The sequence below is a fragment of the Poecilia formosa genome, unplaced genomic scaffold, assembly GCF_000485575.1.
Source record: "Poecilia formosa unplaced genomic scaffold, Poecilia_formosa-5.1.2 Scaffold120, whole genome shotgun sequence".
NCBI lineage: Eukaryota > Metazoa > Chordata > Actinopteri > Cyprinodontiformes > Poeciliidae > Poecilia > Poecilia formosa.
The window spans coordinates 1,521,221-1,549,197 of NW_006800059.1; the positions used below are offsets into that span (position 1 = coordinate 1,521,221).

Sequence of the window (27,977 nt, forward strand, 5' to 3'; positions counted from 1 at the left end):
AAAAAAAAAAAAAAAAAAGAAAAGCCCGGTTTTTTGTCTCTCTCTTACTTTCGCATTTTAGAGTCAGTCGGCTCCACTTTCCATTCCGACACTCCACAGATCTGCTCCCCCTGGATGGAGTGAAGTCCTCGGCGCAGCCGTAGTAAACCTTCTCCCCGCTGCTGAACGTCTGTCTGGATGTGAATTTCTTATCCAGTCGGGTGTGCGGGTACTTGAGCGGAGCGGAACACTTCTGTGCCACCTGAGCTGTTAATTTAGTCCACGAAACATTAAAAATATTTAATGTGAAAACTCTAACGAGACAGACGGAGGCACGCTAATGAGTTTTAACATATAAATTTATCTCTTATTTGTTTACCTGTTGCTAAAAAGGCAAACGATAAAATCACAATGGTCCCAGCGGTGGCCCTCATGGTTGTTCTCCTGCACAAGAAGAGGTTATGAAAAGCAAATACCAACGGGAAAGTCAGATGGAGTGATTTATAGAAGGCTGGCACAGCCCTGCTGAGGGCAGAGCTTTCAGAGAAAAACAAATCAGATACAAGGAGACAGTGGGAAGCAAGGCAAGGACAAAACGTCAACAACTGGAATATTTTCAGAAGCATTTCAAAAGTATTTTTGGTAACACTTTATTTGAAGGGGTGTGCATAAGACTGACATGACACTGTCATAAACATTACATAACATCTATCATGAAGATGAAGAAGTCTTTATGAATGTCTATGACGGTTGTCATGAAGTGTCATTCGGTAAATAATGGCACTTTTAATGCAAAGTTGCTCTAAAAGTTTCATTGAAAGTCCATTACAAGTGTCAGCTTTGCATGATTTTGTAAATTATGACAATTTAATGCAAAGTTGGCACTTTCAATGGACTTTCAATGCAACTTTTAGAGCAACTTTGCATTAAAAGTGTCATTATGAATGACACTTCATGACATCTGTCATAAACATTCATAAAGACTTCTTTATGTTCATGACAGATATTATGTCATGTTTATGACAGTATCATGTCAGTCTTATGCACACCCCTTCAAATAAAGTGTTACTGTATATTTTTAATACAAACATTTATTTCTATTGTTGGAGAAACATGTAGTTATTTGTTCTATACCCTATAATGAAGTATTTTGAGATGTTTGAAAGTAGAAATTATACATATTAATAATACTTTTCTTTTTATATCAGTAAATAGTGTAGTCTTCCAGTCTCCAGTCAGCCTTACAAACATTAAACAGAAGGAAAAGAACAAATGGCTGGAAACACTTGACAGCTCCTCACTAAAACCCCCATTAAATCTAAACCAATAGTGTGAAGTTCCTTTTTACATCATGGAAACAACTAAAAATATAAAGCAATACAGCTGAATACCAACAAAAACAAGTTTACTTCCTAAAACTGATACGAAAGTATGGAATACTAAGCAGTTACAATTTAAAGCCGTTATTCAAATCAAGATGTTTTTGTTAAATACATTTTGAATTTGAATTTTTGTGGTCTAAATCAGTCAGATATTATCAGTCTGGATCTTTGGACGGGGTTCAGTTCAGCACTTGTCACTTGTGTAGGTATATCGTTTTCTTCCAAGTTCATGCAGCAGCTCATCCAGACATGCTGGATATGGAAACTATCCTTGAAAATGTTAAAACCCTTTGAAAAATCAATATTGAGAAAATGGCTTTAATCAAACAAGTCAAAGACTCTTATTCAATTCTTGCAGCTAACGTGGCTTTTCTGTTTATTTTTATTTTTTTTTAAGATATGGATTACCCAATAAAAATCTACATTTATCACCCTGTTACATACTTAGCTTGGCAGGAAGAAAACTGGCAGCATATTATAATTTTAAGATCTGTTGTTTAAGGTTTTGTTGTATCCTGCAAAACCTCCATTCAGACATCTAGTCCTATTTGCTTGTTCTGTACCATTTCATTACAAAGTTCAATACATTTGGAACTGATCAATGTTCTCGTATTTGACTCCCAATCTAGAGAATGTGAAGAGATATTTCCAGTTTGAGCATCTTTTGAAAGATAATTTGTAAGCTTGTCTTTTTGTTTGTTCACATCTATTCTTTAATTAGCACTGAGATGTAAGCTACCATTATTGAGAAATGTTGCCCTATTAATCTGTGCAATCCTACTAATTATGACCTTGTGGTGAGTAGTTGTCATGTTTTATGGTTAATAAGAACCCACATGCAGAGCAGAGGAATTTAACAACAAAACAAACAGAACTTGTAATGGAAACTCACATGAAGCAGAGTAGTAAGAGAAACAAGCGAAGAACATTGAAAACCAGGAGCTTAAAAACTGAGTCAAGGTCAGAGAATGACATTCGATCCAGACGAGCTTAATAAGAGGAATGTGTCGCAGCTGTGAAAAGAAAGTGCTGAGCAGGGAAGCTGAAGGAAGGAGACTAAATAACATAGAAAACACAGAAGGAGCTTAATTAAACACAAAGAAGAGGAAGAAGAAGAATAGCACTAAAATATAAACTAAAATGCCTAATAAGAAGACAGGAACGAATAAAACCCTGAACACCAGAGAATGTACGAAGACATGAACAAACCATAAAAAAGAACTGATAAACTCTAAAAGGCATGAAAAAACTTAAAAACAACCAGAAAACAAATGAAACAAGTGAATGTCAAAGTTGTTTTCAAGACCATGTGTATTTGCGGAATGTATTCATTAAACTGTGTAACTTCACAAAAGTAAGCAGTGTGGGAAAAGAAAAAAATACTGCTGCATGCACGTGGGAGTTAACAGTCACTTATGCTTTGACTATTTTTGTGGAAAAATATTTGCAATTGACTCTCAGTTATGCAGTAGCACAAAAAAAAAGTGAGGATACGTTGATTTTGCGTGAATTTCTGTGATCATTAAGTGAAAACGGGAGATTTATGTAAATAAACTTTTGAAAAATAAGTAGTTAGAGAATATTCTGGTTAGAGCTTTTACATGACTGTGGTCCTTTTTCAAAATATCTGATGTCCAAGAGGGAATTATCTACAACCCTTTATCAAAGTGCAATTATTCAAGGACAATCACAGGCGTCAAAATAATTTCAGTCTCCGAAGGACTGATTATTTGTCAATTTCCTTCCACATTTCCCTTGTGACTCAATTACTCTCTGATGAAAGTGTTTTCATGTAAAGCAGGTTATAAAAAAAACAAGGCTGTTTTTAAATTTTAAATCTGAAGAGATTGGCTTAGTGATGGTTATAAATTACAGTATTTACAGTTGCATATGTGTTGCATCACTTGTTTGCTTTGAAACAACAAAACTGAAACAGTGACTCCTCTGACATCATCACGGCGTTTGATGCGTTTTCTTGCTGAAGGAGGTGAGATTTGTCATCCAATGCCATAAAAACATAAAAAAAGGTCCTTTGGTGGTTTGAGCCTGGTGATGCATGTCTGCTTTCTGGAGTTCAGGCTACACCCAATGAGCTCACACGGAACAGGAACAGGGACATGTCGCTTTTAATTAAAACAGTGTGCAACTACAATACAATTCCCTGTATTTAATGTGCAGACTTTAAAGCTCTCCTTAAGACGTACAAATATATCATTATTGTTTTCATTCAATGTAAATGTTACTTTGCAAATCATACTACTTTGAATACTGTTAAGTACAGGTCTTAACAGACTCTCACTGAAATAAATAAATAAAGGCACTTGCTCAATTTATTGATTCATTCCAAAATAAAAAGTCAGCAGCATAAATAAAAGTCCAACATTAGTAAGCAGTTCAAAACGTCTTTGGGTGACTTTGGTATTGTTAATTACACCTCTAGTATAACAGTAGAAAATGAGGCATACATTCAGACACAACAAGACATCAGAAAAGAGAAAAAAACTGAATTATTTTCACAGACTAAAGAGAAATCACAGTAACTTCCTGCACTTTTAAAAGGCTAGACAGAATGTTTCATTATTTCTTTACAGCATTTGTCTGTGAGCTGAACCTAAAAAGCAGTTCCACAAGCTTTAATCACAGTTTAAAACAGGCTAGTTACTTAACTGTCAGATTACAAACAAGGAAGGATACACATTGCATTGGAATGTTCACAAAGGAAATAGAAAAATTATCAGAGGACAAATCAAGGCCGTCTTCAAGAGAGGCCCTCTTCTTCCCATTTGTACTGACTGAGACAAGTCTGAGACACAAGTTTAGGTCTTTTTCACTACAAATCTTTCATTTGCATATTTGGCATGAACACAGTGCAGATATAATGGCTATCATTCAGAAGCAGTGAGTTCATACATGCATGTGCAAAATCAGGCTAAAATGGACAAACTCAAAATAACAGATGATGTTACACAGAACAGATGCGTTCTCTTAATATGACAGCTGGAATTTTACTGATGATCGGCAAAGCCGGGAAAACGTTCCCGCAGAGGAGTCAGCCTTGGACGGTTAAAGGAAGGAGCGAAAACACCGAGGCGAAGGCTCCGACTGGAGTTGCTTGTGCCAGATTGGAGGAAAATACCTCTATGTGCTTTTTTCTCCTGTGTCTGGAGCGCTGAAACAATCCACAGAGTTCTGGAAAAGGAAGAGCGGAGTGCATTACCAGAAACAGCAGAGCCAAACAGAAATTAGGTATTTGTTTTGACTGGCGCTGAACAGGAGTCAATATTGAACTCTGAGGTTTCGAGCCAGAGCAAGACAGGTTGGTTGCAGCTTTCTGGGCTTTGGAAGGGAAGCTATGCCAACAAAGGTCACTTTGTGGGCAAAAGCACAAGCAATAACATTGGAAACACTCGTCACATTCATCCTAAAATAGCCTGCATATTACATTTTTCACTGCAGAAACTGTGTTCAGATACTTTAATAAAAATAATAAACACCAAAAACAACACAAATCACATTGAGCATACCGTCCATAGAATAACAAACAGTGGAAGTGCCAACTTTATGCTTTTCCTCAGTCCAGAGAGGGAATCTGGTCTGAGTTGATGGGTGGAGCTGAATACGAGACGAAGGTCGGCATCCAGCCAGAGCAGTGGTGGTTTAGATCAAGTAATATTTATGTGGTAGAATGGTCCAGAATTAAATCCAATCTAGAATCTGTTGCAATTATTGTTGTTCAAATCTGTTTTAAAGCCCTTTTGAAAAAATGCTAATAGGGAAAACATTTGGTGTGACACAGGGTGGTTACTTGGTGCGGGGGTGAAAACACATGGAGACCACACCTTTCGTGTTTTTACTGTATTTGGCTTTCTCTTTAAATTTGTGCACAACTTTTCTCTTTTTCTTTTTCTTTTGTTTTTTTTTTTTTTTTTTTGGCCTGGCTCATAAAAGTTTGTTGTTGCAACGTGACAAAATGGGATATACATTACATAGCAAGGCGCAGTCTGTTGCTTAAATTCTTTCGTTTCATTTGTAGATTTAAATAAGAGTGTCTACAAAACGTAATCACCCGCTGGGATGATTCACCCTTTTCTAAATTACTTTCACAAATCCATCCTGATCCAAAAAAAAAGCTCGACAAGAAACTTTCGTGTAAAGTGAAAACTGATTTCCACAAAGTAGCATCACGTCAGTGACTGCATAAATATTCACCCCCTTTGTGGTGGCTTGTTTGTGGTGATGTATAGTGTTTGGTATCTGCCACAGATAGCCTCTTGACTGATGGCCAAAACGCTCCATTATGAACTAATTTCTTCCACTTGACCACAGAGTTTGATGAGTTTTCTTCAACAGTGGTTTGCTCATTTCCACTTTCCACAAATCACTTATTTGGTGTGAGATATTTTTACTTAACCGGTTTAATCCCATCGACAACAATTGCCAGACATTTTTTTTCTAACTTCTGAAAGCTCTAAAAGAATTGTTTTGACTTTTAGCAGCTAAGTGAAGTTTTAAATAAAATGATACTCTGTCTACTCTAAGCAATATCAATTTCATGTATCTAGTGTGAAAGGTCACATGACCAGACCTCTTTACTTCCTGCCTGTGACGCTGGAGGTAAATGTCTGTCACAAACCTGTACAAGAGGAAGTCAGTAAAATACTTTAACAAATAATTTTAATATTTTGTACAAATGAACTTCAAAGGGTCTTCTACTGATATATAAAGAAAATGGTACTGCTTCATTCATATTTTGATCATAAGAAGAGTGAATGTTGCTTATAGCATAATACAGAAACAGCCCTATGCTATGTGTCAATGGTTTGCCTGTTTATTCGATATGTCTTGCTGTTTCCACACAGCTTAAAAATATCCAACATTTTAGATCTTCTAGACCTGAAGGAACCTCAAAATGATGTCTTCTACATCACCGTCATTCCCACAGTTGAAACCATCTCCAAACCCCAACAGTACCAAAAGGCAACTCTTTCCACAAAATGTGGTCTATGCTCTGAATGACGACAACAAGATGACGCCACGCCTGAAACTAGTTTAGGAGTCGGACTGGGCCTAATTAGTGTAGGTTTTGGTCTGGTGGAACAGGGAGTATCTCCTCCCAGATGCACATTTGTTCATACTAAAATTTTTACCTGATTTAGCCTCTTTGATGAAATGACTAAATGAAGTTAAAGGCCACTAGGCACATTGAGACTATGACATCTGCTGGATGTGGCACTGAATCTTTATGTCTCTAAAATATTTCTGAACACGCTTGTTACCATTCTTTGTTATAATAAGTTATGCATGTCATAATTTTTCTTATTTTTTATATGTATAAATAGGCCAGATTTGTGTAATTGAGACTATGCAGTTTCCCACCGGCAACAATTGTTGCCAAGCATAAACCTACATTTTCACTAACATAATCAACATAAAATGTAATAATTACCATGTGTTAGGGAGGTCGAAGGAATAAAATGCGTGCACTTATTTTGCAGGACAAAATCTGGGATTAAATGGGTCATTATTTTGTAGCTATCAGTTTTTAGCTTCACATGAAAGTGTTTTTCAGTCACAAAAGGATAAAACATACAAGGGGTTGAGTGCTTTTGTACCATATCTGGGAATTAACTGGTATTATAAATTACAGAATATTTTTGCACACCGACTAAAAGCAGGTACATTTTTACTGGACACTGACCTCTCTTTGCACCGACTCAATGCCCTCGGATATCCGTGTGCTGGCAAAAGCTGGAGGAGGGAGAGTGGGTGGAGGTGAAAAGTTGCCCATGCTGTACATTCGGGGCCGTTTAATCTGGTCTTTGGTGGACAGCGGATCGAAGCTGTTCCTGCGGAACATAGGCGGTGGCGTTTTCACTTTGATCTGTTCACAGAGGAGCACAAAAACATGTTTGGGTAAATTAGCCATTTCTTTCGGTAACTTTGTAGGTCTGAAAATACATGTACTCTGAAACAAATCAGCACCAGTGAGTAATCCGTTACCAAAACAGACAGAAATGCAAAAGCCATCGCCGTGTTGGTTTCAATAGGCAGCATATTCCGCACTACAATAGCAGGATGTTTCTCAAGAAACGTGCTGCCGCATCAACGCCCACTGTCTGAACGCCTGGTAATTAGCAACTATTTACAACAAACTCCAGAAACAGGAACAACGTTTGCGTGTCACTTATTAGAGCAAATGGATGAGTGTGTCAGAGGAATGATTGTATGGGATTGCCTAACCCCATCTATTTCTGGATAAAGCCCAACTGACTGATTCAGGGATGATGCCTGATCAGAAGGACATTGCTCATCAACATTTCTAGTGCCGATGCATAAACAGTCAGTTTTCTACATACAGCATAAACAGATTTCTGCAAAACAAATTCATGAAACAAAGTCAGAATACCACTTCCACCATGGAAAACAATCACATTGGAAAAGCTGAGGTTCTGTGTTGATGGACAATGTCATTTGTTTAAAGCAGTGTCATGGACCAGCTAACCTGGAATCACATCATATGATGAAACCTGAAATTAAAATATTAGTCTCTTAAATCACATATTGCTTTCTTTGTTCATCCTAATGAGAACAGAGGTGATGTTTGGTAAATGTGACTGACCACAACACAGCCATGAACATGTCTACTTGGGCACTTTGAATTATTCACAGATTCTAAAAGTGTCTAGATATCAAATGGAAATAAAAAATAAAGTTGTTCTTTACCACCAAGTGTTATGTGCTTTAATAACATTTAGGGTTATTTGTGATTTAGAAGCACAATTAAAGAAAAATAGACTTGAGTTGCTTTAGCAGAAACAAAAAGCCCTTTTCTGTACCACTAAATACAATCTATCAATTGCTATCAATTGTGCTTGTTCATAGTATTTAATTTATTTAATGTAATCATTTTTAATTAAATAAAAATAACAGTAGCCACAGAGCATCATAAGCAAGCAAAGTCATAAAAAACAAAGAACAGTTCTTACTAACTGAGACAAGTCCTACCGTTCACCCCACAGAGCCGTTCAGAAGAATTCAATCGCTAGTGAACGACACATCAACACTCTCAGCAGCTGTGCCGCAGCTTCATACAGTATTCCTGGAGTTGTTTTCTTTCCACCGGTATCTGCAGATTTTCTTTTTATTGAGTGACCCAGTTTTAAGCCAGTTTTCCATTATTACTTTTAACGCAGTCCTTTGGTAAGCTAGCTGTGGCGTCGCACTTTGAGCTGACGTCATGGCAACTAAAAGGTCATTTACATGCAGCACGTCGCAGACCACCAGTGGTCCCGGGACCACAGTCTGAGAAAGACTGGTTTAAAGCAAAGTTTGGCATGGTGCTGAAACGAATACAGATCAAATCTGAGACTCAGGAATGATGAGTCTCTGATATGAAACTCAAACTGAGTTTCATATCAGTTTCATATCATATGTTATCTGATGTTTATCAAACAACATATAAATATCGTATGTTATCTGATGTTTATCAGATAACATATGATAATTATCATATGTTACCTGATGTTTATCAGATAACATATGATAAATATCGTATGTTATCTGATGTTTGTGTGTTACTGCAATGAATCTGTGCCTTCTTGATAACTGCACAAGTTGGACTGTTATACCAAAAAATGTTCTAAATAATGTTCAAAAACAAAAGTTAGTAGTATGGACGGATGGGTACTTGGACCTTTCATCATTTGAAACAGAGATCCGAAGAACGGTGGACAGATAGATGGACAGACAAACTGAGAATCAAGTCTGCAAAAACAATTTTTATTTTTTTCATATTTACCAAGTCCTGGAAAATCCTTCAGTCATATTCCACACTATGTAATTCATATTACTAATGGAGTTTCTTTCTGTAGCTGTAGAGTTAAGATTTTACCTGAGAACAGTGTTATTTAGTGTGGCACGGTGAACGTCTGACTTCTTTAAGCAGATAAAGAGTGTAAGGTATAATTTTGGTTGGAATTCCTAAGAAGAGATCGGCTCCAAACAATCTATCCTGTCCTGACAGGTCACACACCTTAGGAACACGAACTTTATTTTAAGCGAGGCTGATGGCTGAACTTTTTGTTAAAAAAATCAAACAAACAAAAAAAACTACTTACCAATGGTCTGTCCCTGTGAGTGTTAACGGCTTCTACTTTCAGATCAAACATTTCCACTTTACATCCTAGCAGAGGCAGAAGGAGCAGAAATGTATCAAAACAAGAAAAAAAAAAGAAAGATGATGTTTGGCTTTCCTATAAGCAGAGTGATGACTTACCATAAGCCACTGGGGTGAGTTTCAGGACAGTGTGCAGGGGACACTTCATGTAGGGGAGATCATCTAAAGTCAGTAAAAGCACAAAATGACTGGTGAGGTCAGGTTGTGGTTTTATTCAGTCTTATTTGGTTTGCCGTCTTATAAATGTTTGTGTTTTTTGTCTCTTCCTTAGGAAGGCACACCCATGCTCTGCTCTATGAGCTACACACTACACGCTGCTGTGGCCAACTCTGAAGAGCCACAGGCGCACTGGTGGGAGTACATTCAGACAAAACACCAGTCAGAGTGGGAGCCACACTTTGGTTTGTGAACTCATCTAACTGTAGCCAAGCCTTAAGCAGATGCTGCTTCAGGGATCACTTCCGAAAACTGAGGAAATGTCTGCACATGAATAATTATAGTTCTGTCAAAGGTAATTCTCCAGTCATTTCTTTAAATGACATAAAAATAAAAGGATTTTTAAAATGTTGTTGAGACACTAGCACAGTTATTGGCACTCTCTTCTAGGAGGCTGAATTAAAAATGGTCCCCAGTTAAGAACGCTGCAGTAAAACATGAAAGATGACGTATTTTTAATCTAGTTTCTGATGCAAATATCTTAGTCCACTTGAAATAAGACAAAACTAGCTTACAAATAACTTTTCACCACGATACAGGAGCTTCTTTAAAGTGAAAAGCTTATCAATATTGATTTTAAAAAATAAATCTGCCAGTGCTAGTTCCACTGGCAGATTATTTCACTTCCAAGAATTTTCCTGTATTATTATAAATGAAATAATCTGCTAGTGGAACAAATACTTTTTCATCAATGTCAAAGAATTATTTACTTAAAACAAGCTCCTATATTTTGTAAGTTACTTTTGTCTTATTTCAAGTGTACCGGTACTCAGATATCAGTACTCGAATCTAGACCAAAAGTACTTTGCAAGAATTTGTGTTTTCGCAATGTGCAATGTGCCGTTTCCAAGCCTATTAATGCAAAGCTTTTGCAGAAAAAGGAATATGGGCCAAATTGTGCACATGCAAGACAGACAACCAAAATGTTAAAAGAATTGTGACGCAAAGCTTGTTCAAGCTTTTGAGGAAGCTTTGCTAAAGAGTCATCTGTGGTTCTTTCTGCTGATCGCGCACGATGATGTATTTGGAAAAAATGCGGAGAAGTATTGCTCCTGCCTTCAACCACAGTTTCATATCACTATTATTGCAAACTGTAAATGAAAATTGATGCTCAAGACAAAGTTTATTCCTAGGAAGAAACACATGTATGATCCAGTAACGGGTTAAGTTCAGTTGCTGTCTGTAAAACGCCAAAAAAACCATGCAGTGTTACTGCTCTGCAATAATCTGGTGAAGCAGGACTTCAGTAAAAATACAAATATCTCTATTAAATCTCTTTATTTCCTGTGCTAAAAGTGGGTGTATCTGTTTTTTTTACCAATGTTATAGACTTTTCTGAAACTACACCTCCCATCATTAAGGTCCGGTAGTCCCACCACCAAAAGTCTGGCTGATGAAAAAGGTAAACAAATAAAAACTTCGGACACTGCTACACATTTATGAAAGTTGTAATGATGTCTGTGTGCTATTACTGTTCAGCCCACTTGCAGCGCTTTGCAAAACTATCCATACAGCCTGGAAAATTTTCACTGAAGGTCACAATACACCCACAAACTTCAATGTAATTTGCTGGATGGGAGCACAAAGCAGCACATCATCGTGAGTTGGAAGGGAAATTTCCTTCAGCCGAGTTGACGGGAAGATGGGTGCAGCTAAATTCAGGGACTGTAAAAGACTTAAAACTGCTTCGTGACACAACATTCACAATGAAATGGCTTAGATCAAAGCATGTTACGAGTAAAAACGGCCAAATTAAAGTCCATGACTAAATCAAATTAGGAGTCTGGCAAGACTTGAAAACTTCAAAGAAGTTTTCCAACCAGTCAGACTTATTGTGTTTTGCTAAGAAACATTTTAGTATAAATATGCGAAGCTGGTAGAGACATAAACCAAAATACCTGCAGCTGCAAGAGGAAGGTGGTTCAACAATGACAAATTTTTCAGTTTTTTATCTAGAAAAGAAAATCTGAAAATCATTCACGATTGCCCATTTATTCTACCTCACAATCATGAACTACTGTGTGTTGGTCTATCATATAAAATCCCAATAAAACATACTAATGCTGTAATGTGACAATATAACTTCAACGGGTATGGATACTTTCACAAAACACCTAAAGGCGCAACAAACACATTTATGTTCAAACCTGCATTTTTACATAAATAAACCTTGTTGGTCAAGATGATCTCAGTGAAAACATTTAAATTTGCACAATTAGACGAGTTTGTGAGCGCCAGCATTGTGATTTTGTAATGTAAGGCAGAGTAAGTGTTTTATGCTAGTAACCTGCGCCCTTGTCCAAGAAATAAGCGAGCAAACAGCGCATGACAGCCTGATGGCAGATGACCAGAACGTTGCCCTGTCGCTCCAGCTCCATGATAACTGGCTCCAGACGCTGAACCAGGTCTTGGTAGGACTGTTAGGAGCAGCACATATTTTGTTAAAGACTACTAATATATTACAATTTAAGCCTCCTTCTGGGAGAAATAAAAGGCTGTTACCTCTCCACCAGGGTAGCGGTAATGATACTTGTCCTGGTCTCTCATAGCAAACTCCTCTGGGTACTTTTCCTCAATCATCGCATAGGTCATTTCCTCACACATGCCCTGAAACAGAACCAGCATCAGTCAGTCAGGCAGAACTTTCTGCATGAATCTGACCCTCCAGCTGGTTCATAAGGACACACACAGCGTCGATTTCATTAAGTATCTTCCACTGCTCGTAGGGGACGCCCAGCTCCTCCGCCGTCTGAATGGTACGCTTCAGCTGGCTGGTCCAGACCTTCAGGTCAGACAGATTGTGCTCTTTCACAAACGCTTTCAGCTCCACAGCAAACTGTGGAAGACAGCATACGAGAACACTCAGGCTGTCAACTAAACATGTCACACCGTATATGAAGGCATAAGACTTTTAAAAAAAACGTATTTGATACCACTTTGAATGAAATTTAAGACAATAGAACTTATATAGCTGATTGTCGGGGGGGATCCTGCTGGATTACAATCAAGTATAATAAAAACAGCGAAACTCGTAAAGTCCGTTTGTGGCTCTTGCCAGCAGCTTTGTGCTTTTCACAATATAAATGGCTGTCTATAGCCTGGAATTTGTAATCATAAATCTTTTTCCATAGGTCTACTTGTATTTTTAATACATCTACAGATCTGCAAAACATCTTAGTTGGAATTTCAGACTTTGCCAGCCTGTGTAGGAACCCTATGTGTAGGATTTTAGTCAACCGAGACAAGATTTATGGTTAGAAACACCCAAGTTCACCTTATCACTTTGAACACACTATGACAAGGGACTCATCTGTCCGTAGAGGTTAAACGCATCACATCTGCAAAAAACCTCTCTCGTGTATCTTTTGTATTTAAAATATTTATAGAGGTAATAATTAAAATGTCATCTATAAATAAGTAAATGAGCACCTTCTTTCCTCTCTCTGATAGGCCAGAGTCGCCTCCCAGGCGTCCCTCCAAATTGTGCAGGCTCTCTCCGTGCCGACAAAGGTAGATGGAGTGGGAGTGCACGTGGATGTTCATCAGGTAGTAGACTATCTTACTTTGGATGGAATCCTGCACCTTGTTCACCAAGAAGCGACGGCCAACATTAATGACCTTAATGAAGGATAGGTTCCTGTGAGTCACAGTTTAAAAAGATAGAGGTCAATCGGAAATATTTACATAAACAAAGACAAGAAGAAGACAATCAAGGTTGAAAAGAAGATTGCCCTTCCTGTGCTTAAAAGTCTTTGGAAACTTTCATTCTGTAACCTTGTCACATGTACACAGGATGTAAGCTGTAGCACAGAAATTGATCTTAGTTTAGATTTACTGACTTAAAAGAGACACTGTTTCCACCTGCTGGACAAAGTTGGAAGGACACTCAAAAACAAAACCGCTTTCCACCCTAAAACATTCTGTTTGAAAATATTCTAAGAAAAATAAAATAGATTTAGTTTAAGTACAATAGTGACAGAAACAAAAACAAGGCACCTTACATGTCATGTTTGTCCGGGTCTAAAGGCTGATAGGTGACTTTATAACACTCTATTCTCTTTAGAAAATCCTCCATGACACTTTCTCTGTCCCTTTCAGGGTAATCTGGGCTGGAGACCTTCACTTCCTTTGAGGGACAGAGATTTCAAAAGGTGATTCAGAGCAAGGTCTTAACATTTAAAGAGTGGGTGTTTAATTGAATACACAATAAATAAATAAAGCAATATTTACCATAATGTTTTCAGCTATGACCTCTGGATCATCACATACTGATTCCACAAAAAAGACCTGACACAAAACAAGCAGAACCAGAAAAATTAAAAAAAATATCACAGCACAACTGATCACTAGAAAAATCCCCACTGTAACAAGAGTAAGATTAATAAACCCGCAGTGAACGGCTAGAGCGATTGAAAACCAGTGACCAATACTTCCAGACCGAGTCTGAAAGTATCTTATTTATCAATGTTTTCCTGACCTTGAATGAATTTTCTTGTGCAAAATTAACGATGAGTGTCCTCCTCTCCCTGGTAGTGTTGGTAGCATCAAAAACCTGACCAACAGCAGAAAACATCTTAGAAAAATAAATAAAAGTAAAAAAAGAAATCTTTGTGTTTAGATTTAGTAACTTTACAGCAATCTGGCCTCCTTCCTCGCTCAGATAGGTTTTAACGTCCTGCAGTGCCACCAAAGCGCACTGTCTGTAGAGGCAAAAAATTAATCACCCCACAAAACCATGAAAAAATCTTAAACGAAACTTAATATTTTGTTTTGAGTGGGTCACACAGCCACATTAACTCTCCAACTGATCCTGTAACATATCGAGCCATGCTCCGTGGTTTGACTTAAAAGAACCAAAAGACTTACAGCGGATGAGCAGAATCTGAAATTATTATCCTTAAAATGCATTTTACTTTTGTTGTTGATGCAGTCAAAGAAGTCGGACCAAATAATCTACATATTATGATATGATATGCACCCATAACACTAAAACACTAGTTTACTCCTTAATTTAGGTTTGTGTTTTATGACTGAAACACACACAGATCGGTTTTAAATGACAGTAAAGTCTTAATTATGAAGTTGAAAGAAAAGAATACAGAAGTTATGTCATGGACCTCTTGTGAAACATAGTAAAAAATATATATATACCATTTTGTGTTGGTCTTTCAAATAAAACCCCAAGAAAATCCATTATGGGGTTTCCATAAATACTTTTGTAAGCCACTGTAAAAAAGATCTTTGTCACTCACTTTCTAATTTTCATTGCCTCTTCATTGTCATGTCTGAAGAAGTCATAGGACTTGTATGACTGCACCGCTTCTCTCCTATAAACCCCGAGATTAAAGACTGCAAGGAAAACAGAGTGGGAAAAAAAACACAAAACAAAAAGAGATTGAAAGGCAGAGATCAGGATTAAAGTCTGTGCGCCGTCTAGGCAGTGACCTTCGTTTAAACAGCCTGAGCCACGCAGGTTGTACTGCATTCCTTAAAGGTGAAAACAGAAACTACAACTTCAAACAGAGCAGTGCTACAGGGGGCGCCACTCTCTGAAACTCCTTAGCCTGAAGCCCAACATTTTTACGAGTCACACGTTTTAAAAGCACTGCAACATTAACAAATAAGCAATGTGTAATAGTACCTCAACAACTTTTTTCATGTGGTTTCCATTGTTTTTATTTGCTTCTTGCCTTGCAGTGCGATCAAAATGTTCTTCCCTGAATGAAGATCCTGCATGTTTTCTGAGTACTGACCCTTTGTTGGAACTCCGATCCAGTTGAGGTAGCGTGTCAACTTCTTGGACATGTACGTTTTCCCCCTCGCAGGCAACCCAATCATCACTATCAGAAGTGGTGAATTGGTCATGTAGTAGGCCCAAGCTGCAGTTCAGAGACACAATGAAATAACAGCATTTAGGCTTTTGAATCTGTGAAAAATATTTGATGGCCTCTTGGAGTTCGTTCAAGGCCAAGGATTCAAAGGTTTAGAGGTCAAACAGACATATTTTATAAACAACTACGGAAACACACAGAGTACACTAGCAGCAAGACGTGGGAGTGTTGCGTAACAATCCAATGTCACCTCTGCACATGTGTGAACTGGGTAATGTTTATAACGCCACCTGTTTCAGGTTGCAGTTTATGATTAATTGTTCCCTGTGTTCTGGAGTACAGCCGCCTGGTTCAGTGTTCCAACCCTTGCAGGCTTGATTTGGAGTGGAATAAATGTTTCATTTTTTTTTCCTTTTCTGCTCTAGAATGCACAGGGAAAGATAAATGTATCCAAACAGGGAGCTGGCGAGAACAGACTTGACTGAAGATTCTCAGAACAGAAATTCAGGTGGTTGGAAATATTCATGTTGAAGATTAGAGCTCACACACATTCTTGATAAAAAAAAAGAGAAGTTTGAATGTCAATCGACAACAAAAGGTCTGATGACAAATGTTTTCATAAACAGGGGTTATTCTAATATTTACAGACCTTTTGAGTGAATGGATCAGTGCATACCTTTATAAACACACTCACACACTACACACATACCAGTAATGAGAGAAGGTGCGTCACAGTTGACATTTAGCACTGTGTGCTGGCTGAAAATCTATTATCTTGTGTTGCTCGAGGCTCACAAAGCTGGTACTCTTTATCAAGTCAACGTTTTGAAATTTACAGCCCAATCTTAAGAGAACATGCTAAATAATACAGTAGCTAGGGGGCACACAGAGTTTAATGTTTTAAAAAGAATGACTCAGGAGTTTCAGAAGAAAACAGAAGAACAAATCACTCACAGCCCTTCTTCTCATTGCTCTTTAGGTCCGTCCTTTTGGACTCAGTGGAGCTTTTTGAAGCAGTACAAGGTTTCTTGTGTATGGCAGCCATGACTGGGCCTGATATGCCTCCTGATGTCCAGTTACAGCTGGCGCAGGGACAGCGAGTGCTGGTCTCTGGGAACCGTGCTATAACATGTCAAACACTGCATGAGGAAAAAGCACAACAGTCAGTCAGATTGCATATAATCATATTCAAGGGAAAGTAAAAACAAGACTTCATGCAAATAGAGAAATCATTGGGAAAGATTTTACATGTTTAGTAAAGCATTATAGCCAAATTCTCAAAGATAAACTAGCAATGTGGTTAAGTTAATTTATAATGCTATTTTCATTCATATATTTTGTTAAATTAAAAATGTGGCTAACAAAAATGCGAAATAAAATGCACGCTTTCAAACCAAAGAGTGAAGTTAAATAATACAACTGATACAATCGATACCTATGTAAACTTTATGTATGATCAGAATATAAAAAGGAACAATAAACACATTTCAGTATAAATATACAATAGTAAACGAGTATTATTATTACGAGTCAATTTAAAATATTGAATTGGTTATGTCATTAATGAAAGATAACGCCGTGTTCCTTCTCATGTTTCCTTCTCGTGTTCCTTTAATTACATTTAAATAAAGTGATGCTCAACGGTTGAACATGTTAGCTAAAACTTCCCCATGTCAGTATTTGCATGTCAAAGCTGTACAACAACAGCATTGTGAGTACAGGGGTTCGGAATTTTAATGGTTTTAAAATTCCAATTCCATATGAACATGAATCGCCACCCTGATTGTAAGACTAAAAGCAGAAGTCATGATTAATCTTTGTACTGTACAGAACAACCGGGAGTTGCTACAGTACATGAACGCGCACTGACAAGAGCTGAAAACTTGTACGTTTACAAATAGAAAAGGCGTCCTGAAGAGAAACTCTGCAGCATAAACGCTTGACTGAAGAAAAAAAAAATAAGGATAACATACCAAAAACCAGCCAAAGTGCAACTAATATCCAGGCTACTTTCGTCAATGATGCTACAACTTGACCTGAGACGTGGACGTCACTTTAACGTCCCTTTCTTCCTCTTGGCTTCAGCTCCGCCCCTTCTATCCCAGGTCGTCTAAAGGAAGTTCAACTCTGAAGTTAAAGAAGCAGTTCCGGTGAATTGTTTCAAAATAAAGTAATGACCTTATTCTAAAGCTATTTTCTTCCTGCTGAGGCTGGGTGCACCTAAAGTACTTTACCTTGTTCTTCTAAGATACACCTTATTTGCATTGCTGACTATACGTATTAGTTTAATCATTTTTTTTTATTATATTTCTAAGTGTTTCTTCTACCAGAATCTGTTATTGGGGCCTGCCCATAGCATTACATAGGGAAGAGCAGTGACTGGCCTCCCATGTAATGCATGGCAGGCACCTATTGTTCTACACCTAATAGAACGTTTCTTTATTTATTTTTATTCCGTCACCGTTAATGCGGCTCGTACTGCTGCGTGCACCCCCACAAAGGTGGGATCAAAACATGCGGCTCGATCTCGAGAAGGGAGCTATTACTTTTATTGGAATTCGGAGTTACCATGGCGACGTAATTCGTGAAGAACGACCCCGCAAATCCCATTAAAGTCAATGGAGCGAGGAAAAAAAAAACAATTCTTAAAATACCCTATTTTTGAAGAATCTTTGCGTCATCATACATTGACGTAGAAATGCCATTTAAATTTCAGTTTGGAGATACGTCCGTGATCTCTTCTAAAGTGAAGACAGTACATCAATACGAATTACGGTTTGTCCACAGCTTGTCTCCAAGCGACCCAAAATTTTCGATTTTTCGTAAAATTAGAGTGTAACTTGAAACCAACTGCCGCTCCGCTAGAGTGAGAAAAAGAGTGGATTTCTGACCCCAAAATAATTTTTAAATCGCCGCCACGCCTACAGGTATCGCTCTATCGGTAATAGCCCTCTCATACGCTTCAAACGGTTTTCGAATAGCCTACGTATCACGGTTCCCGAACGGGAAGGAGTTGTTCGGACTGCTTTTTTTAGAGAAACTTGTTGGCTCAAACAGATAGAATTATGTCTTCCCCTGTGTGTCTCTCTCACAGCTGACAGTTGGCAGAGAGGATTAATTACCATAGCAACAGAACACAGGCCGCAGCTGCTGATTCGGACTAGTTCTAACTATGGCGAACACCCAGTTAAAACAGAGGGCTAGGTTTAACCCAACCACTGTTACACATTGGATCAGTGTGATCATTTAAAATGAAGTTTAATAAAAAATTCAAAATAAAAGTCTTGACCATTTTTGCATCATGCAATTGGTCTTTTGGGATTTACATGACTGTTTTAACCAAACTACTATTTCACATTGAATTAGTGTGGTCATTTAAAAGGAAGCTTACTGGAATATTCCTCCCACGTTAGTGCACCGCTGTAGGCAGTGCTATAATATTAGCCTTTTTTATGTTTGTTTTATTAGCTTTTCACTGCCCTTGACTAGTGCATTAGCATTAGCCTTTTACCTAAAATAACCTGATTGTTAATTTTCTTACTTATTTGCCATGCTTAGTATACTGAATGGAGTAAGTCAATGACAGACAACATGCTAGTGATGCTCCACATGGTACTGATAGCCTTCACACTAACATTAGCATTTTGGCTAATTTTAGCTTATGCATTGATTTTAACATAATGAATGGTACAAGTACAGCTTAGTCAACATGCTTCTGCCTCTCCACAGGTTATTGACTACAATTTAGCCAAGCTTAGCATTAATGCTTATTTTTAGCATCAGAACGCTGGGTCCAAACCGATGGGCACACATTGGCAGGCCCCAGTGAAATTTCTTCAGGAATTTTCTAGTTTTGTAAGCATATTATTTATTTGTATTAATGTCTTCATTTTGAAAAGCCAGAATTTACACATAACCTTACATTTTGATCAGTCTAAAGCAGGGGTGCCCAAAGTCAGTCCACGAGGGCCTGCATGTTTTAGTTCTCTCCCTGGTTTAACACACCTGGATCAAATGATGGCTCATTAGAGGCCTAAGAAGAACTCTGACATACTGAAATGGTTGTTACTACCACCAGGGAGAAAACTAAACCATGCAGGATAACCCCTGGAAGACCGACTTTGGACACCCCTGGTCTAAAGTCATCATCTTTATGTATTAAAGTTAGATGATCATATCAGTTGCTTGAGTAGCCTTTTAGGAAATATGTTTTATTAGTTACGTTTTACTTGTACTTGTTATGTATGATATGTGTGATACTTTAACTTCCTACGTGGTCCATCTTGGGTTGTGAATTGCAAATTGGTTAAGGCTATAAATGTCAAAGTATCCAGTATTACTTAACTCTTGTCCCAATGTGAATAAACAATGAAGAAACAAACAAAACAAAAAAAAACTATATAACAATAACAAAAATAAGGTAGGATAAAGTAAATAAGGATAATTTAAGACTTTTTTCTGTTATATTTGGTCATATTTAAATAACAAAATAAATTTTTAGATTTCTAGTTTGTTCATTTAATTTGTTCTATGGTTTTGTATGACTTTCTGCTTTCTAATAATATGTTTTATTCTAAAAGTATTTTTATTTTACCTTTAGTTTTGTTGAAAGTAAAGTAGAACAATTAAATAATACTAAAAAAAATCCATCAAATGTGTGTAAAAATAATGTTAGCTCGGATTGCATAAGAGGTGAAAATTCATTGAACTTTTGAAAGAATTTTATTTTGTAAAGTAAATAATCCTTACTTTTCATTGACTGATTAATTGCTTCAATCGATAAAACATATTAGATATTTTAATAATATATCAAAGTTTTTCTTTTTTGAAAGTTTGTCTTTCACAACAAGCCAGTAGGGGGAGCTATAATCAAGAGAAGGACAGATGATGTGTACTGCATTCCTTTTTTCTTGAGGTTTTGTTAAATGGGTCAAGGATGAAGTAACTTTGAAATGTTTATAGATAAGCATACATGATGACTATGTTGCATTGCGTAAATATGTGGAAGTACACAGAAACACACACATTGCATCCATATGTGAGAAAATTACTGGCACCAGTACAGTGTCATTACTTCTAACACAGGTTACCTTTTATGGCCTGAATGCTTGTTTTCGTTGCTGCTCTACAATCTGCAGCAACAAAAAGCAAAGAGTACATCAGATATCATATTAGGTAATACCTGCTGCAGTTTCTGTTCTAGACAATCAGAAAAATAGAATTTATTGTCAGAATTTTCATAACACAATTGTCCATATTGAGCGTATGAACTGCAGTTTTTGTTGTCCTTATGGCAGGTGCTGTTTTTCTGACTAGGGCTAATATGAAGAAAAAGAAATCAGTTGCTGATCCTCGTTTTATTTTTGGTTATAAAGCAAATGTATCAACTGAACACAAAACAATCTGGAAACACAAAGACTGGTTTGCTGTATATATTTTTTTCTATGTGCCATGTATAAGAAGAATTAATAGAATTGAGACAATTCATTAATTTTATACACAATAAATAAAAATATACATTCCAAAAACTCAGTGGCATTCCTCTTTAATTCTACATCTTATGTAATACAGAAAATATGCCACATAAATCATTGCAATCACAATTCTTATCTTTGAAAGAAACTAGGTTCACAGTGTCTAACTAATACACAGTTAACTTTAAACAACCCTTCATGTGTAAGATATGTGCTTCTCGTGTAAAATTATTCAGTACAACAGATTCTGGAACTACAGTTTTTGCTTATTTGACTAGCTGGCTCTCTGAGAGGACAGACATGTGGCCAGGGAGATGAGGCCACTAAGGATAGGTTCTGCAGTAAGAATGTACTATTTAATGATTATGTGTTTCAGTCCATCAAGCAGCCACAATAAACTTATTCCTCACATAGCCGGGAAAATATTGCCTCACTCACATGGTGGCTGAAAAGCACATTAGCAAAATGCATCTCCAGAGTTGCACCTTCTGGTCAACGTTTGTCCATTTTGTAGCCCTTTGAAACTCGGGAAGTACTGGTAAACTGTCTAAAGATCCCTGATCGGAAGTCTTGATCTCAGTGTATGGGCAGATAAAGGGATCCGGCTCAAAAATGATACGAAAAAAGAGAGAGAGAAAGGGCTTGCCACCATTCGTCACAGTTATAAACGCCAACGCACAGTACATACCCTGAATGCCTCACACAGATCATTTGCAAGACCCAGTTAAAGGAACACTGAAACTGGTAAGAATCTTTGTATATCTTATATTAAAGAAAGGCCATGCTTTCAGAGATTACACAGTAACAATAAAAGATCTGCAGTAATGTTTAGAATTTACTATAGGTGTAATATCAACTTGGCAGCTAATATTACCATTGGATCATGAATGAGTGCAATAAAGAAAGACAGCAGGAATGATGACCAGGACATGTAGCAAAGGGATGTTTAATGATTTCTTTGGACAATGAGGTGCACATGTCCACTGTTGATGCTATACAAATAGAACTGATTATGCAGCGCTGTATTAGCATTCCCAGTTCAACATCCTTTGCTTGATCATTTATGACCGACTCAAAGAAGAAGCAATACATGTTCTGAGTGTCACACATTAACTGACAAGTAGGGGGAGAACCAGCTCTTAGAGAAACAATCTTCACCAACCTAAAAATGGAGGGACAAAAGTGCCAGAATTCTATAAAACACACAAAAATGAAAAACTGAAATATGTGATAATGTAATTGAAATTGGTAATGCATAACTTAACTAAAGTATCTCTAGTTACATAAACATTCCAATTTATAAAATACACAAATATTAAAAACACTGTTTTAACAAACTGAATTTATTACAAAAGGCATCCATGTTTATTTTATCATCCTGTGTCACAATTTATTTGATTGGTCAGATTTACTAATCAAAATGAAACTGTGATCACACAAGATAGACAAGGTGATTGTTCTGTAGTTATCTGCTGCGCAGATTAAAGCAGTCGGGTCTACTGTAGGAGTGCAAGTAAAATGAGATAATGATGAAAAAAGAATAAATAATAATTAAAAAGAAGTAAAATATTTGATCCATTTTGAACTTGTTTCATGTAATCATTTCATTTTTAAGCAATCACATACCACATAAGGGTAAACTTTTTTTTTTAATCTATTTGGTGAATTGTAGCACTTTTGGCCCTCTATACATGTATGTCTGAAGGATCATTTGCAAAGTCCAGCTCCAATCATAAAGTTCTCAAATTTATTGTTTTGAAAAAAATATTCTAATTCAAATCTATAAGACATGACATGTCACATATGAAGAGGCAAAACACATGAAAAAAAAATTGCAGTTGAACTCAAAACATATTTAAATAAAAATTTAAATAAAGTGATCAAACGAAACTGAAATGAGTTGCTAACTTGGCAGAGTAGAAATTTTCTTGCATTTCAAACATTTGTTAAATTACATGTTTTTGTAATTTATATTAAAGATGAAAGTAAAAAAAAAAAAGTCAATTACATTAAAACTTAAAGTTAAACAGTTGTACCTCAGTTTGATTCTAACAAAATAAAAATAAAAAATCATGATGCAACAAATGAGGCGACGGACATGTCATTCGTCGTATTAAGACTGTACAAAACTGCACCACACTTGGGAGGGGGAGGAGCATCTCTTATTACGTCCGGATGCATAAGAAGCGTTTTCGAAAGGTTCAGAGCATTTGGCCAATTGTTTTAAGCTTATACAGCAAATATTCAATGTATAGTGGTTTTACTATCAAGTGTTCAACCTGAGATTTTTCATTTCAACAGCACAGTTCGCTCTTTTTGTCCTTCACATTAAGATACGCAATTTAAGAATGGACACCTGCAGCTTGCATTGGTCTGAATTAGATTATTGCTTTCCTATTTCGATCCCTTACCAGGAGCGAGTAACCCTCCCTCCGCCCTCCCCACCTCATGCTGCGGCTCGGTTGAACGGGAACGCCACATTGAGAGGTGAATGTCTTGGTCCCCCACATCCCATCGGGATGCAGTGAAAAGTTAGAATGATTAGGAAAATAAAAAGGTGGCCAAACTTGATCTGTGGTGAACTGAAAGTGCGGTGACCAAGTCATAAGTTCATACATTCCACTATAGATGATTAATTAAGCAGACTTTCCATAAATCACTTGCTCAAAAAAAAAAAAAAAAATCAACATATGATTGGATATTGACTGACAGCTTGAGATGAATGTTTGTGAAAGGGAGGAATAGAGGAAAAAAGATGAAGTGAATGATTGTATCAAGTGCTAATATATCATGACAGTAAATGTACTCGATTTATAAAAAACTAACTTCGTGCTTAACACTGACCTCTTTCTAACAATTATTCTGGTATACAGCATTTACAAAATTAACATTGTAATAGTGTGTTATTTATAATATATGCTACTGCCTTCCTCTTGTTCTCTTCGGTTCAAATGCCATCTTGTATTCCTCACACAGTAAAGAGCTTGCACCACACGCCAAATACAAAGAGAGAACAGGAAGACTCTGTGGACAGCGAGTACACCTGCATGTGTGTCCTGAGTGTGTGTGGATGGTAGCTCAGCTCGTAAACCGCACAGCCACAATTTGCCGGTAGACTCAGCAGTGAGGGGATTTTTTTTTTTTTTTTTTTTTTTTCCTAAAACGTAAACTTCTGGGATACCAAGATTTTTCAGTTCACAAGGTACATGATGTCCTAATCCAAGATACTCGCACAATTAAAGACAGTCTTGAAATATTTTAGGAGATAATTATAATATCAACAATAACAATGAGAACAATAGTATTAAACATCTGTGAAGGTTTTTCTGTCCCAAGGCGGCCAGATTACGACCTGGAATATTACGGTGCCCTGTGATCCTCACGTCTTTTATCCATCAGCCGCACTGCTGAAGCAGATCGGCCTCTGTGCATCCGTCATACGCGCGTGTGTGTGTTCATCTCAAAACTGTGTGTCTGTGTCAACGGGTATCTGAAAGTGAGTCAGGATTTTGTTTCATCATCGGTGGTGGCTTGTTCTCAGAGGCGGGTCTGGGCCTCGGGGACGTAGATTTCGATGCTGTCAGCACTTTCCGTGGCGGAGTTCTGTCGTACCGACGCTGCCTTTTTCGCTGCCATCAAACGCTTTCTGGCTTCCTGCCGCTGCTTGTCCACAGCAGAGTCCACGCTCCTGTCCTTCCCTGTTGACAGCCGCGGCTTAGACTGCTTCTTTGGCACAGATGACGGAAGCTGCTTGTTTTCATCCTGAGAAAATTATGTCACGGGTAAAGGAATGTGAGGGAAACTAAATGAAGACGCATTAAGTCATAATGCTAATTAAAAAGTTGCAATAATCTCAAAGTTGAAAACAACTCAATCAGTAAAAATTTGGAACTTATTTAAGGTAGCAATTTGATGATTAACGATAACAATGAGAACAATAGTACTAAACATTGTTCTCATTATTTATATAATGACTATGCATGTATAATTGTTGTACAGTACACTGACAACAATCACCTTCTCCGGCTTCTCTGGAAGTTGCCAGTTGTTCGCCTTTAGTTGGTAGAGCTCGTCAAATTTCATGCTGATGTCTTCTATTGAGAGCTGCAGCAGATCCCAGAAGCCTGCAAGGTCCTGTGCCGTTGGTCTTGGGTTCGCATTCAAGTTCTATGTTTTTGGTAAAAAAAAAGGAAAAAAATTACAAAAAAAAAAAAAAAATCCATTTAAAATATTTTATTAGATTAGAAATTGAAGGAAATATTTGACTTTTCGTTGTCAACAATGCTAAACTAATGGATCAAGAGAAAGCACATCCTGACCATATGAAAATAGGAATAGAAAACATGCAGGATTAAAGTTTAACAGCAGCAAAGTTAGACCAAAAATTTTGTTCTGATGACTATACAAGTCATCAGTACTGCAGGAATCAAATCACACACACAAAATGAAAGTTGATGGATTAGATTTATAGGGCAATTACCAAATTTTAGAGTTACAAAACCTATAAATTAAAAAAAAGGATGTAAATAAAGCAGTATGTCTGTAATTATGTATGCATGCAATTACAAAAATAAAACAAAAAGGGAAAAAGAAAGCATGGTTCCACATGTCTCTAAAGATTGGAAGCTATTAGAAATCATGCAATACTCCGTCTGATTGGCTGTTGTTGCACAGAGGACAGACGGTTTTATTCATTAAAAACAGGAATCATTTATAAACATGTGGCCATTTATACACAGAACAATGACTGAATCAGCCCTTTTGCCTGAACAGGGAGTTGAGATGTTTGTGAGCATAAAGTTTATCAGGCAAAAAGCTACTTCCTCCTATGCTACTTTCACCTCTTTATACATCCTCCTTCAGTACAAAAGCACTGATTTAGGATCAGTGCTTTGTACTGGGAGCCATAAAATTTGGATTAGCAGAAATGGGTTTTTTTTCCACGCGAGTCAAATGCAGTAACTCGTTGTGAGCTGCAAGTCTGACCAAACTGGCAAGTAAATGGTGCAACGATGAGAATATCTACCCTGTAAATAGGGTAGCATTAATCTGCAGAGAAATACTGAGGGTGTAATAAAACTACTCACCAGATTCTCGTTGCAGAGGCCTCTGAACTGCTCAAACTTCTGTGAAATGAGAAGCTGAGCACTCCCTACTGCACTACGGATTGTCCCCAACACTGAAATAGGCAAAGACACACATCTTTACACTTTGCACAAGATGTAAAATTATGTGTGTGATGTTTGTCTTGTCACACTAAACAGTGTTTTTACAAGCCCTTCATTCACCATATTTTTTTGCTTCCAATTCAGTGATTTTATTCCCTGTATTTGCATGTAAATGGGAACTCATTATTGAACATCTCAGAACAGAAAGAATGACTATTTGAAAAACCCTTTACTGCTCGTTGTCTTCCCTCATTTATATTTCAGAAAGTAGATATTGACTGGTCTGAGAGCCTGCTTCATATTCTGGAAGATGAAAACATCACACGACTGCAGTGGAGTCAAACCAACTGTAGAAGAGCCTACACCCACTTTAATGGTCTGCAGTAGTTGAGTTAACGGCAGTAAAGGATGTACTGCTTTAACTCAACAGACACAAACACGTTTTGAGACATAACCTACAGAAGTCTGTGAAATGTGTCCTTGCTTTAAAAACCCAGTTACAAAAAAAACTTAGTATGGATATATGAATAAAGTACGTATAGAAGAGGTCAAATGGAATCTAATGTTGCCATGATAACCAAAAGGAAATGGATTAAAGCTTACAGCCATACAAGCTGTGGACTCTGCCCATCTCACTAAACATTAGCATGAAAAATGCAAGTTCAAAGCACTTGGAAGATTTTGGCCAAATCATCCTTTGCAAAACAAATTTTGCATGCAGTGATAATGCTATGACTATATTCATATTACATTATGCAGCTCTAATGCATGTTGTAATACATGAGGATGGCAGACATTCAAAAGTCGACTAGGCCTAAATGTTTTGATGTTCTCTTACCCTCCTCTGAGAGATTGTTGTCTTTGGTCTCCTGGTCCATCTGTTGACACCAGCCCTCCATGCGGCCCGTTTCTGCCTGCAGCAGCTTCAGGAACCAGTTCCCGTCTCGGAGGCACGCTGGCGTACTGGAGTGCATGCCGTCTCCCTGGGAGCTGCAGTTCCCAGACTCGAGGCTGGGGTCTGGAGGCGGCAGGGAGGAGGGGTCTAAAGCTGGGTCCAGAGTCTCGGGAGGCGAGCTGGATGTCCTTGACGGAGCCGACGTGTGTTTAAGGTGATGCTGTTCCATGGCTTTGTCTTGTCCGTTAGTTGTGGTGCTATTCAGAGTCTGGCTGTTGGTGCAATTGGTTGCGTTTTCTGTGGGTGTGGCATCCTGCGGCTGAGACTCAACCTCTGTATTTTGTCTGGAGGCCATGCTGTTATCCCGACTGAGACTGCAGAGATATGAACAAAAACATCAGCTACTGAAAAACCTAAAGAAGATAATTGGACTTTGGGCCCATACCATGAGTTTGAGGACAGAATGCATTAGAATCCAAAATAATGAGGCATTAAGAGCCCAAAAAGTCATGACATACGGGACATGGCAGGAGTAAAACTGGAAAGAAATATACTACTGAGCATTAATGTTTATGAAACTGCTGTCATCTGATACAATAGGCAGGAGAAAAAGCAGCAAGCAGTCAAATAAGATTACAGCGAAATTACTCTGAACAGAACACATTAGAATTGCCAGCTCCACTCTAGGTTCCGCTCAGTAAAGTCAAATTAAGAGAAAAGAGACATCAATCAGAGCTTTGTTTTGCTGCAAAGCCAACTGGCAGAATCACCAACAACCAAGATGAACTATCAGTAAACCTTAGCTATGGGGGAATAAGGCTGGAAATGCACTACATACACATACATGCATAGGTGT

General features: G+C 37.6%; 3 protein-coding genes across 10 annotated transcripts in view; all 3 read right to left on the reverse strand.

The window, feature by feature from the left end:
* LOC103144042 (complement receptor type 1-like) overlaps window positions 1–2,351 on the reverse strand; it is a 10,963-nt gene extending 8,612 nt beyond the window's left edge. Inside the window, exons 1-3 of the mRNA XM_007560826.2 lie at window positions 2,254–2,351; window positions 359–423; window positions 49–246 (exon numbers count right to left, since the gene is read on the reverse strand). Of these exons, the coding sequence (XP_007560888.1) occupies window positions 49–246; window positions 359–423; window positions 2,254–2,336 (346 nt within the window). The 5' untranslated portion in view covers window positions 2,337–2,351. The remainder of the gene's footprint in view (window positions 1–48; window positions 247–358; window positions 424–2,253) is intronic.
* Window positions 2,352–3,470: 1,119 nt separating this feature from the next.
* Window positions 3,471–17,707, reverse strand: LOC103144043 (6-phosphofructo-2-kinase/fructose-2,6-bisphosphatase 2-like). 2 transcript variants are annotated; one of them, XM_007560828.2, is made up of 16 exons: window positions 17,621–17,707; window positions 16,539–16,723; window positions 15,507–15,632; window positions 15,006–15,102; window positions 14,387–14,453; window positions 14,231–14,305; window positions 13,984–14,040; window positions 13,755–13,879; window positions 13,183–13,390; window positions 12,443–12,589; window positions 12,256–12,360; window positions 12,041–12,170; window positions 9,637–9,699; window positions 9,479–9,543; window positions 7,060–7,242; window positions 3,471–4,550 (listed from the first exon to the last, which is right to left on the reverse strand). In XM_007560828.2, the coding sequence occupies exons 2-16, from the start codon at window positions 16,627–16,629 to the stop codon at window positions 4,500–4,502; spliced, it is 1,590 nt and encodes a 529-aa protein (XP_007560890.1). In that variant the 5' UTR covers window positions 16,630–16,723; window positions 17,621–17,707; the 3' UTR covers window positions 3,471–4,499. The 2 variants fall into 2 exon arrangements, with proteins under 2 accessions (XP_007560890.1, XP_007560889.1); XM_007560827.2 differs by having other exon boundaries at window positions 17,558–17,702.
* Window positions 17,708–21,988: 4,281 nt separating this feature from the next.
* The window catches only part of dlgap4a (discs, large (Drosophila) homolog-associated protein 4a), a 97,266-nt gene continuing 91,277 nt past the window's right edge, over window positions 21,989–27,977 (reverse strand). For 5 of the 7 annotated variants that reach the window (XM_016675718.1, XM_016675719.1, XM_016675723.1 and 2 more), the window contains 4 exons: window positions 27,065–27,495; window positions 26,146–26,237; window positions 25,076–25,225; window positions 21,989–24,823 (listed from right to left, as the gene is read on the reverse strand). In XM_016675718.1, coding sequence (XP_016531204.1) covers window positions 24,596–24,823; window positions 25,076–25,225; window positions 26,146–26,237; window positions 27,065–27,495 — 901 coding nt within the window. In that variant the 3' untranslated portion in view covers window positions 21,989–24,595. The remainder of the gene's footprint in view (window positions 24,824–25,075; window positions 25,226–26,145; window positions 26,238–27,064; window positions 27,496–27,977) is intronic. The other 2 variants (XM_016675722.1, XM_016675724.1) reach the window with 1 other exon arrangement.